The 12,657-nt window shown below is 42.5% G+C and overlaps 1 protein-coding gene across 1 annotated transcript; it reads left to right on the plus strand.

Annotated features, from left to right (window-relative positions):
- Window positions 1-10,901, plus strand: zw10 (zw10 kinetochore protein). The gene is made up of 16 exons (XM_034683673.1): window positions 1-215; window positions 757-891; window positions 1,840-1,941; window positions 2,044-2,121; window positions 2,508-2,667; window positions 2,841-2,993; window positions 4,027-4,224; window positions 4,356-4,492; window positions 4,622-4,804; window positions 6,633-6,856; window positions 6,980-7,051; window positions 7,151-7,320; window positions 7,446-7,576; window positions 8,374-8,505; window positions 8,788-8,990; window positions 9,722-10,901. Exons 1-16 carry the CDS (start codon window positions 111-113, stop codon window positions 9,840-9,842), a joined length of 2,304 nt encoding a protein of 767 aa, XP_034539564.1. The 5' UTR covers window positions 1-110; the 3' UTR covers window positions 9,843-10,901.
- Window positions 10,902-12,657: the final 1,756 nt, after the last annotated feature.

Consider the following 12,657-nt stretch of genomic DNA (forward strand, 5'->3'; position numbering starts at 1 on the left):
CAGCCGCCGACATCTCGGAGCCAATCACTGCTCCTGGCGGGTCCCGGGTTGTTGTTGTGCTGACCTGTCACTACTTCGGTACAATATTAGAACATTATAGAGTCCTAAGTATGTCGTCGTTTGTGACTGAAGTGCTCGCCAGCTCTGGGAAACTGGAAAAAGAGGACCTGTCCAGTAAAATCAGCAAAATGTCTCGAAGAGTGGAGGATGCGAAGGTAACACACCGGCTAGCTTAGCATGAGCTAACTGGTTAAAGTTTGAACTAGCCTTAGCTGTTAATGCTAACACTGATACCAACAGAACTTCCCTGGACCTGGGCCAAGAGCGGGTCTTAACTGATCTAAAAAATCATAGTCAACATTAGCTTAGGACTGTAGTTAGTTTCCTAAAGTGCTTTAGGGTTAGGGGGACTCACAGCTAGCATTATGTGTAGCAAACTCAAAGGTGACAACTGACAACGTGGCTGTTCATTCTGATCCGATTCAAAACATCAGGGAATATTTAAATGAATATCATAATCCAAACTATGGCTTTAATTATTCTGTTCTGATGCATTCATGGTGAATTTACAATCAAACTGCGTACTGTTACAGGGTTATATTGACAGAGTAATAAACAGCTACATCAACTCCATACACTGGGAGTAAGGATGACAACAGTATACTAATAGTATACAAACACTCTCTGGGCTTCAAGGACAAGCTAAACAGAGTCATTACTCATCTGTATAATCTTTTTATGTGTGTGTTTTCACAGGAGGAAGTTTGTGACATGATAAACAAGAAGTATAGTGACTTCCTACCGAGTCTGCAAGGATCTGAAGAGTTGATGGTCCAGGTTGATGAGGTCTCCAAAGAAATTGATGTCCTAAAAAACTGCATTGAAACTGAGGTATGTGTGTGTTTACGTGAGAAGGGTACTACTACTAATAATAATGCATTTTATTTATAGGTGCCTTTCTTGACATTCAAGGCCACCTTTCAACATTAAAACAAACAAAGTTTAAGTAAACAACAACAACAATAAAATACAGTTTTTTTTTAGTGAATGAACAGTGGAGTTGTGGTCAGATGGAGTAAGCCTGTTTAAACAGATGGGTTTTGAGTTTGGATTTAAAATGTGGGAGTGAGTCAGTAATACAGAGGTCAGGTGGGAGAGAGTTCCAGAGCTGGGGAGCAGAGTGGCTGAAGGCTCTGCTCCCCATGGGAACAAGGCGAGCAGGGGGGCAGTGAGATGGATGGAGGAGGAGGATCTGAGGGTGCAGACGGGTGTGGCAGTATGGAGGAGGTCAGAGAGATATGGAGGGGCGAGGTTGTGTATGACTTTAAAGGTGAGGAGGGGTGTGATGTGGTGGATGGAGGCGGTGCGTGTGATGATACGGGCGGCTGAGTTTTGAACCAGTTGTAGTTTATGGAGGGTTTTGTGGGGGAGGCCAAACGGAAGAGAGTTGCAATAGTCCAAAAGGGAGGCGACGAGGCTGTGAACAAGAACGGCAGTGGAGTGGGGAGTGAGTGAAGGATGGAGATGGTTAATATTACGTAGGTGGAAGTAGGCGGACCAGGTGATGTGGTTGATATGGGAGGTGAAGGAGAGGGTGCTGTCGAGGATGACACCCAGACTATTAACCTGAGGGGAGGGAGAGAGGGACGAGTTGTCAATGGGAATAGAGAAGTTAAGGAGTTTGTTTAATGTAGATTTTGTGCCAATTCAAAGAAGTTCAGTCTTAGGGAAAGAGGACTAACATAGTGTCCCTCAAAAGCTGAAAACACCAGATTCAGTTCTGCAAACTTTTAAAGAACAGAATTTTGAAATATTTTGTGTTTGTGTACTGTGATACAGGTTCAGCAGAACATCCACGTGGCTGTAGCTGAATATGCCAAACTGAAGCAGCAGCTGGAGAAAAATACTGTCATCATTTCAATGCTTGAACACCTGAAAGAGGTAAGGCATGTCAAGCTCTCAGGATTGCACAAACAGACAAATAGGGGAACTTTTGGGATCTGTATTGCACATGTTTGAATGTTTCTCTTCTCTCTGTCTTAGTATCACAATGCAATGGAGGATTTCAACAAAGCTTTACTGGACAAGAAGTATGTAGATGCAGCCAACCGGCTGGAAAAGGTACGGGCTGCTTACATCAACACAACCTCACCTCTACTCAGACTTAACATTTTTACACTCTTAATCTCTTAATCGCTTTCATTTAAGCACAACAGAAAATCCCTCACTCCACAATAAAACATTCCCACTGACTCAGTGGTGTGTTCAAAGTTCAGCTTATTTACATAAAGAGGAGGTTGTGTCTATACTTTTTCACTGAGCAGCATTGATGAGCCCTCATACAATTGAAAACAACAAAAACATGCCATTTCATTTCATATATGATTCAAAGTATGAAATTAGAACACTTAGTGCCATATGTGTGTGTGTGTGTGTGCGCCTTTTCACTGTAATCTGGTTTGTTATTTGCATGTAAACATAAAAATTTGTATTAAAACATTTCCCAGGCGAGGGCCAGTGTGGATTCACTGAAGGGCTGGAAGACGTCTCAGCTTCCACTGCTTAGTGCACTCAGCTCTGAGCTGACAGTGCAGAGAGAAAACTTAATTTACCACCTGGGAGACGAATGGAAGAGCCTCGTCATCTGGAGATTACCGTCCTCAAAGGGTAAGACTTCCTTCACAAACTGGATTCCTATTTCAGGCCTTGTCTCACAAAATGTAAGCTTTTTTTTCCACCACCATGACAGAATTTACAAACAGATCTTTGTTTTAATTTCCTCTTTAAAATTAGAAAGCAAGCCTCGCCGATTTTGATGTATTCAATACTGTTGTCTCCAGAACCAGCAGGGCTGAAGTCTTTCCTGAAGGTGGAGCTGATCCTGAGCTATGCCTTCAGCAAGGACGGTGAACCAACACCACCTGCTCTGCTGCGCTGTGTCCTGCAGGCTCTGGCCATCCAGGGTGACCTTCAGCACAAGATCAAACTCTTCAGTAAGAACAGTCGGAAATACTTTATTTATCCCGGGGGGGAATTCAGTCATTACAGTTGCTCTATACACAATAAGTTATACAAATACAATAATAAGCTCTTTAGAAAATAAATACATGGTTGAAGTCCCCAAAGATCAGGAAGAGGGCACTCTGGTGGTCTGTCTGGAGATCAGGAAGAGGGTACTCTGGTGGTCTGTCTGGAGATCAGGAAGAGGGCACTCTGGTGGTCTGTCTGGAGATCAGGAAGAGGGCACTCTGGTGGTCTGTTTGGAGATCAGGAAGAGGGCACTCTGGTGGTCTGTTTGGAGATCAGGAAGAGGGCACTCTGGTGGTCTGTCTGGAGTCTTGCTTTGGCAGCGTTGAGAACGTTGGACGCCGTAGTCTGGTTGTCAGAGGGGGGATGTAAACAGCTACCAGTATGACATGTGAGATCTCCCTGTGCAGATAATATGGTCGGAGGCCCACAGCGCTCTCGCTGCTATCCCGGTCTGCCCGGACAGTCTGGAAGCCGTCAATGGAGACGTTGTGGTCTGGAATATCCTGATGCAGCCACGTTTCAGTGAAGCACACCATGCTACATTCCTGAAACTCTGTCTGACTCCTGGCTAGTCCTGTTAGCTCGTCCATCTTATTATCCAGAGATCTCACGTTGCCCATGATGAGAGAGGAGAGACACGGCTTCTATCTCCTCTGCATAAACCTCTGTCTCCTTATTCTAGCTCTCCTCCTCGTAGCTCTATGCCTCCTCTGCCTCCATGTGTCCTAAATCTCCAGAGTTCTGCAGGAATTTTATACCTTGTTGACACTTTGGTTTATTTGATATTTGTATCACATTTTCGAGACAATGGCCAACAGGTAGTACGTGCTGTCTGGGATATTTTAAGAATTGAGAACTGTAACTACTCATAACCGTATTTGGACTTTATGATGGACACAGAGTTTCTGAGCTACTGACCAACTAATGGATCCATCTGTACACAATGTTTCTGGAGGTAAAACCTGCTCGTTGCTGGTTTCTGTTGTTGACCATCAGGTCAGGTGCTGTTGAAGTCGATGCTGAAGCCGTTGGTCATGTACCCGTCACTGTCCGTGAGGGTAACAGAGCAGCAGGGCGAGGGTACCATCCTGGCCTTACAGTGTTTGGAGGAGAGTCAAGAGGAGCGATCCACCCCCTCACAGGTCTACAGCAAGCTTCTACTGGTGCTCAAGACCCTCAACTTACACCTACTAGGTACAGTATGTCTGAACCTGGAACAAATAAGGTTCTCAATAACAAACAGCTGTACTGCCTGTACTGACCTGTGAAAGGGAACAGAAACGATTCATGGACATGGTCGCTCAGATATCTGTTACTTCTTTCAGATGTGTCCATTGGTGATAAGAAACTCTCTGCCATCTTGGGGGAGCTGATCTGGGAGGAAATTTCACAGTGCATCATCCACGAGTGTCTGCTCTACTCCATCCCCACCAACAGCAGCCAGCTGGACAAATACAACACTGTATGATCCTGATGTTTCCACAGTATTTGTGCACCTTTATCCTGCTGATCCAAGAGATTCATTATTTCAGCCTCTGTAACGTCAACGTCTATTGATGTGAATAACATTTCAGTTCTTTTTTATATGCAGGTGATCAAAGAAACGGAGGAGTTTGAGAAGTCTCTGAAGGAGCTGGAGTATCTGCAGGGTGATTCCACTGACCTGCTCAAATACGCCAGGGATGTGAACTGTCACTTTGCCAGCAAGAAATGTAAGGACGTCATCGTAGCAGCCCGCAAACTCATGACGTCTAAGATGCACAACACCGTCAAGGTAGGTTTGGAGCTTGAGCTACACTACCAGTCCAAAGTTTGGAAACACCTTCTCATTCAAGGGTTTGTATTTATTGTAATGATTGTAAACACTGTAGATTAATACTGAAGACATCAAAACTATGAAAGAACTAGGGGTGAGCCCGACTAAGGATGTGCTTAGTGGAATCTGATCATCAGATTTTGCCCGTAGTGGATGAATAGTGGAATGTTTGTTGTTTTTTCTTATTGACCCAAAGTCTGCATGATGGTGACCGCATGACAATGTTACACATAACCCTTTACAATTAAGAGACTCATAGCTTAAAGTAAAAGGGACAACAGAATATTATAAGTATAAAACTTAGATTTTTTAAATCTATATTGCAAAAACAACGAGGTGATGAAGGAGAGAAAACTCAAATAAGGCCACCATCAGTTAAACATGGAACAATGCTCCACTATAGAATAAGGAATCAGGAGATATTTAAACAGTGTTCACACAGCAGAGAGCAGCACTGCAGAGGGTAGTTTGTCTAACTTAAGACTAAACATGTTTATAATGTTCAAAATCAAACCTGAACCAGCTAAAGGGTTTTTAAATCTCTTAGCAGAACCTTTTAAAACAGTCTTTCATCACGTCTTTGTCCGCTTGAGTCTTTTCAAATTGTACGTGAGGAAAACCATCGTGTGTACGGGCAGAAGTGCGCTCCTTGCTTTGTTGACTGTAAATCCTGTCTTTGAGAATATCCTCTCTGATGGTGTGGAGGTGGATGGGATGCTGTGGATTGTTTTTGAGGCTTCAGACAGCTTTGGGTATCCCTCCTGGTTCTTTTGGCCCCGTACAGTTTTTGTGTGGTCCGGTAATCCTTGATCTCACAGCCCTCTTCATGAAGCTGCTCCTCATCTTCATCACTAGTTTTTAGAATCAACTGAAGTTTTATTTCCTGACATTTTGAGCTACCATGAACGTAGAAAGATTTAAAGGCCAGCTGAGGTACGTCTGCTCCACAGGTCCCGCTAAATGATCCACCTTTAATTACCAGGGGAGATTTAATTACCACTTTAAGGAGATTTAACACTTCAACAGCTGTTCTCAGAATTACATATAATTCTATATTTATATAAAAATAGGATATATGAGACACTATTTTTACGGGAAACAGGAAAATAATGTAAAATTAGACATTGAGCACCCCCATGGTTTGAATGGAATGATCCACGTTTCATATGCAAATATTCGACTATGAGATTGGCAGTCGACTGAGACTCGTTAGAACCAATTATTTGGGTCTATTTGGGGTCACCCCTAGAAAGAACATATATGGAATTATTGAATGAACCAAAAAGTGTTAAACAAAGCAGAATCTGTTTTATATTTTAGATTCTGTAAAGTAGCCCCCTTTTTCCTTCATGACAGCTTTGCACACTCTTGGTATTCTCTCAGTCTGCTTCATGAAGTGGTCTCCTGGAATGGTTTCTAATGAACATGAGTCTTGTCAAGAGTTCATTTGTAGAATGACTTGCCTTCTTAATGTGTTTGAGACCATCAGTTGTGTTGTTCAGAGGTAGGGTTAGTACACAATGGATAGCCCTATTTGACTACTGTTGTAATCCAGATTATGGTAAAACCAGATTATTTCATAGTTTTGATGTCTTCAGTATTAAACTACAATGTTGAAAATAATTAAAATATATAAAAACCATTGAATGAGAAGGTGTGTCCAAACTTTTGACTGGTAGTGTCGTCTGTATGAACGAACTTGATCCTGGTGATAGTTCTGATCATTATATCCTGAAATGAAAAGCAGGAAATGTTAATCGTACTTGTAACCAATATTCTTTTTTAGATCACACCAGACTACAAGCTGCGTTTCCCAAAGCTGCCTGCCCCCAGCTCAGAGGTGAAGGCGAAGAAAGACACCTCAAAACAGGAGACGACGATGGAGAACTCGAAGCAGCTGTCTGCGTGGAGTCTGTGTCTGCCGGCCTGTCGCATCAGTGAGTCAGTACAGCAGCTGATGGAGCTGGCCCTCAACACGCTGTGTGAAGCTGTTGGAAGCTCCACACAATGGTATGTTAATGTCAGGTCTGACCTTTGACCCTAGTTCCCATCCTGTAATCTGCATACTTTATTTCAATAGAGCTTTTTAGACCAAGAGGCAAGAAGGCTAAACCTTTCTGTTGTTGTTTTCAGTGCTCTACAACTCTTCTTCACTGTGAGAAACATCTTCCAGCTGTTCTACGATGTCGTACCAACATACCATAAGTAAGGATCCCTCAAATGTGAGGGGATCATGAAGGATCAAACAAAACAAACTTCTACAGAACTGTAATTGGAAACTTGTTTCTTAACTTCTCCAAACAGGGAGAACCTGCTGAAGTTCCCTCACCTTGCTGCCATCCAGCACAACAACTGCATGTACCTGGCCCACCACCTGCTCACCCTGGGCCACTACTTCAGAGCTCACCTGCCACAGCCGCTCAGCGAGGGCGTAGCAACTTTTGTGGACATGGTGCCAGGATTCAGGAAACTAGGTACACAAACATTTCTTCAACTGTCAGACAAGAAATGTGTTCATGGAGAACACAAGATAAATAAGTTATTATTTTTTTATTTGACCTTCAAATATTCTGAGTGCCCTCTTGCCATTTCGTTGAAGGTGCCCAGTGCTTCCTAGCACAGATGAACGTCCAGAGAGCCGAGCTGTTGGAGAGACTTTCAACTGCTCACAACTTCTGCAACCTGGATGATGAAGACAACTACATTGCAGCCAGCAAAGCAGTGAGACAGGTGCGTGCCAAGGCTTTGAAATGTACGGTCATTATTTCCATCCTTCTTCCTCCACTTATCCAGGTCGGGGTCACGGGGGCAGCAGTCTCAGCAGGGAAGCCCAGACACTTCTCTCCCCGGCCACTTCCACCAGCTCTTCTGGGAGGATACCGAGGCATTCCCAGGTCAGCTGAGAGATATAATCTCTCCAGCGTGTCCTGGGTCTTCCCCGTAGCCTCCTCCCAGATGGACATGCCCGAAACACCTCCCCAGGGAGACGTCCGGGAGGCATCCTGACCAGACGCCCAAATCACCTCATCTGGCTCCTCTGGATGTGGAGGAGCAGCGGCTCTACTTTGAGCCTCTCCCGGATGTCTGAGCTCCTCTCTTAGTCTGAGCCCAGCCACCCTGCAGAGAAAGCTCATTTCAGCAGCTTGTATTTGCGATCTTGTTCTTTTGGTCACTACCCACAGCTCGTGACCATAGGTGAGGTTTGGAACGTAGATTGACGGTAAATTGAGAGCTCTCACTCTTGAACAAGACCCCAAGATACTTAAACTCCTCCGCTAGGGGTAGAGACTCTCCTCTGACCCGGAGTGGGCAAGCCACCCTTTTCCGACTGAGCACCATGGCCTCAGACTTGGAGGTGCTGATCCTCAGTCATTATTTTATGATGTAGAATCACAAAGGGGTTAGTTTGTGTGGAATCCAGTCTTTGGGCTTAATGCAATCATCATAGGCCCCAGCAGTACTTTATTCATGTCTTTCCATGCACAGCTTCCCGCTCACATGATGATCATCTGTTTGTTTGACTTCAGGTTATCCATCAGCTGAAGCAGTTGGGCACGGTGTGGCAGGATGTCCTACCAGTCAGCATCTACTGTAAAGCCATGGGCAACCTCCTCAACACGGCCATCACAGAAGTCATCTCCAAAATCATGAACCTCGAGGTTTGTCTTCTTTCTACTTATCTCAGGGGAGAGATGTCGTTAAATAAAGATTGATTTCTTCTAAAGTAGAAAAACCCAGAGGAGGGATGACTTCCATTTACTTAGATGGCTAAGATGACATGAAGAGCACTTGTTTACATTTCCTCTGCACTGCTCCCATCAGGAGGGTTGTTGCTGCTGGATGTGTTATAAGATGTTTGAATGTGTCCAGTTTAGAATAAAAAAACACTTGATCACGATGAGACATGATTATGATTGTAACTCTCACACACCTGCCTACAGGATATTTCCTCTGAGGACGGGGAGCACCTCCACACTCTGTGTCAGACCATCATAGAGGAAGGTCCGCTGGTCTTCATCCCTCTGGCCGAGGAGAACAAGAACAAGAAATATCAGGAGGAAGTGCCTCTCTATGTGAAGAAATGGGGCACGTTCAAGGAGCTGGTGATAGTGCTGCGAGCCAGCCTACAGGAGATAGTGGACAGGTAAGGAAACTTTTGACTGGTAGTGTATATTATGAATTCTGTGATTCAGGACATTAAACATTATGAAATCAGATTGCAGTTCCTTTAAAAAGGTAAAACATGCAGATATGATTCATGCTCAGTGGAAGAAGTTTGCTTTTTGCTTCACAGTTTGTATTTCCACATACAAAGCTGTGACCTCACTACTGTTGTGTTGCACTTTGTGCACATCAAGTAGTTTTTCTTACACCCAAAGAAACAGACTCAAAAGCCAGGACACATCACGGTGTGTCCCAGTTTATCCCTTAAAATTGCAGATTTAGTATTTTGGATGTTGCTATTGGCCATATTAGGATTTAGATTAGGGGAGCAGCCCTTTCTAAGTCTAACAAACATACTGATTTGCCAGCAGTTGTATTTTAGAGATTGTGTAAGGGTGTGACAGTTTTTTTAATAGTAGGGGGCAGCTTAGCACAAACTGAACATTTATCTCAAAGGCTGAGTCAAAAACTGGTGTGTTTTTGACTCAGCCTTTGAGATAACTGGATTCAAGATTTTAAGATTTTTTAAATAAAATCTATTTTATTTCATTTTATTTTTATTTTGTATTTATTTTAAAATGTGGTTACATTTTTCTGCCTCTTTAAAAATCAACTTGTTATACTAAAGACATTTAAAGCTTCTTTAGTGGTAGTGGTGTTTGCCCCTTCTTGTGTGTGAGTATCTGATTGGTCTGTGATTTCTCTCCACAGGTGGGCGGACAGTAAAGGTCCACTGGCATTGGAGTTCTCCAGTTCAGAGGTCAAGAACCTGATCCGAGCCCTGTTTCAGAATACAGAGAGGAGAGCTGTCGCTCTGACAAAGATCAAGTAGATGCCTGGAGTGAATGATCGATGGGAACATACTTTAGCACTTTTTCCTTCTGAGGAAAATCTGACACATGCCTTTATTCATTTCAGATTTCTGTTTCACTAAATGTGCACTCTGACATGTTTGTAAGTTTGTCCCCAGCTCTGTCTGACGGGGATGCTGCCACTGAGGGTGTAAGCTGCTTGTAATCAATCTGTGGGAAATGTTCCTTCTCTGCATTCAGACTGTGATTAGTCCCACAGAGAGATTACATGAAGGCTTCTGTGCATCCTGCAGCAGCAGCAGTCCCATAGCTTTAAAGGTTTACCAGTACAAAGCCAGCGGAGGTTGTGTAACCAGAGACTCGCCATCTGTTGACATGTGATGTTGTGTCCAGGGTTAACTTTGCTGAACATTGTTAATCAAACTTCATCTCAGGCTTGTTTCAGCTTTTCTACTCTGTTGTTTTCTCTTGTTGGATGTCTGAGCTTTAACACCTCGAACTGTCTCTGTTGTGTTCTGACTAAGACACCCTGTAATATACACCCTGCACCCTGTCTCCTGAACATAATATTTATATACTTCTAAACTGGTCACATAGTTCACATCTAACAGCTGACTGGATTATGTTCATCAGTGTGATGAATGAAACCCTTGTTTCTTTACATTTATAAACCATGCTCAGTGAGTCGATTGGGAGATGTTGAAGTGAAGGATGGTACCACCAGGTTTCAGGGTTCATGTTTAGACTTTACTCCAACCAAACCTTTAGATCACACTTCAGTCACTAAGAAGATAAAGCTTTGTATGGCTTTCTGGAAAAATCTATATAAAATGTTGTACGTCAACATTTATTGATTCGATCACTCAAGGTTTTCACGTTATGTTAATTAAAAACATAATTCAGTCTGATTCTCTGTCATCAGAAAACTAATTCTGTGAATGAGTTATAAAAATGTTACTTCAGGACACAGGGCTGTCTCTTTGTAAACAACTTCTTGTACAAACTTCAAACTGAGCTCTTCTATAATGTATTTATTTCCTCCTAAAATAAACCACAAAGTGTACTTTTCAGGAGCTTTATAAACTGCTGATTGTTTTATTTAAGAGTTGTGTTTGCCTGCACGTGTAATACAGGGTACTTTATTCTTATTCTTTATTAGGATCCTCCTTAGCTTACACAGTGTGGTTGCTAGTCTTCCTGGGGTCCACAAAACAAAACAAAAATAAGAAAAACGATTATTTAAAATTGCACATTATCCTTAAAATAAAAATGCAATAGCAGCCAATTATAAAAATCACAAATGAAAATGCAAAATAGACAAAGTATCTGAGCAAATAAATGATGAGAAGCATTAAACTACAAAATAATGGAAGCAAAAACAAAAGTCACAAACACGTGGGCCCAAATGAATAAAACAAACAGTGATTACATAACATCTATGAGAGATTATCAGCATTTGTTTGAGTGACTTTTTAAAGGAAAATCTGTTCTTGATCTCATCTTGGTGGGGAGCAGATCATGAGATAGATCATGATCAGTCACCCTGGATGACATGCTTAGACTGCAAGACATTTAAGCACTGATCACTTTTTACTGAGCAGCCACATCATTTGAAAGCCCCACATTCATTCCACAAACAACCACAGCCACAGTACTGCCATCCAGGGCTGGAGGACTGGGAATACAAACTCACAACAGCTGCTAATGAAGAGTAAATGATTACTTATTTGCCATCATTAACTATCACTACTAATGAAAAGTCCAAGACCAGACACCGTGCACATCGGCATAACTTAACCCATATTGCAATCGTACAACATCAACATCTTTGCAGGTTTACTGTGTCATATGTACAATACAAGCAAAGAAGCACAGTTCTTTAGACAACTTGCAGACAATGTTTTTGCAAAACCTTCCTCAAAGATTAGAGGAATGCAAAATGATTAACAACCCTTTGACTTTGGGTTTTTACTTCCCAGAAGAGAATTTTCCACTTTTCATGCATTCAACATCTTTCAACACTGCAGCTGATTTCTTCTCAATGGGACATACCAGGTTCCAGGCAGAGGGACCTCTAAAAAGAACAGATTTCATCATACAGTTGGTTCTAGGACTTGGTGTTAGCAGATAACCAGTGCTCACAGGACGTGATTAAAACCAGAATATTTGAGTCTATCACAAAAGAACCTGTGGTGTGTTATTCCACATAACAGTTTGCATAAATGACAGAAGACGTGATTTTAATTTAGCCTCCACAGTTAGCCAAGATAAGCGTTTATGCATCTCCAGCACTTTGGTACGAAAAGTGCTATTAAGAGCCAATCTATCAGCTCTATTTTGTACAACTTGAAGTTTTTTTAAAATGTTTTTCAGCAGCAGAAAAGCGGACAGTACTCAATGTGTGACCAAGCGGCAACCTTCCGGTCTCAAAATATGAAGCCCATGTGGAAGTGTTAAAAACTGCAATTCATCCAGTGTCCACTAGAGGCTGGCTGCAGAAACACCAGAAACCACATACACACCAATTCAAAGAAGACGATCTTTACAGCAGAAATAAACATGTTTACAGCCTGGTTCAAAAAAGGGTTTGGGTCTCCGTAGCTAATCTCTCTATCGGCACTCACTGCATGGGGTAAAAAAATTTCTAACGCGACAGTTCAGAAGATATTAAGATTACGAATTTTTGCCCAAATAAGGACATGCCTGACTTGATTGACAGGCGGGAACACACAGCTGTTGACTAGGAGGCTCAAACCCCGGCTCTTTATTTCACACTCTTTTGGTTGAGTTCAACATTTCTATTCCTTTTCCCATCTTGAAGACAATATAATCAAT

This window comes from Notolabrus celidotus, chromosome 5, assembly GCF_009762535.1.
Source record: "Notolabrus celidotus isolate fNotCel1 chromosome 5, fNotCel1.pri, whole genome shotgun sequence".
Lineage (NCBI taxonomy): Eukaryota > Metazoa > Chordata > Actinopteri > Labriformes > Labridae > Notolabrus > Notolabrus celidotus.

Bases quoted from the DNA above. Each gene is read 5' to 3' on its own strand.
- zw10 (XM_034683673.1), top strand. From the start codon at position 111: ATGTCGTCGTTTGTGACTGAAGTGCTCGCCAGCTCTGGGAAACTGGAA. The intron at 2,994-4,026 runs GTAAGAACAGTC...GTTGACCATCAG, and splicing joins GCACAAGATCAAACTCTTCA to GTCAGGTGCTGTTGAAGTCG. The intron at 7,321-7,445 runs GTACACAAACAT...ATTTCGTTGAAG, and splicing joins GCCAGGATTCAGGAAACTAG to GTGCCCAGTGCTTCCTAGCA.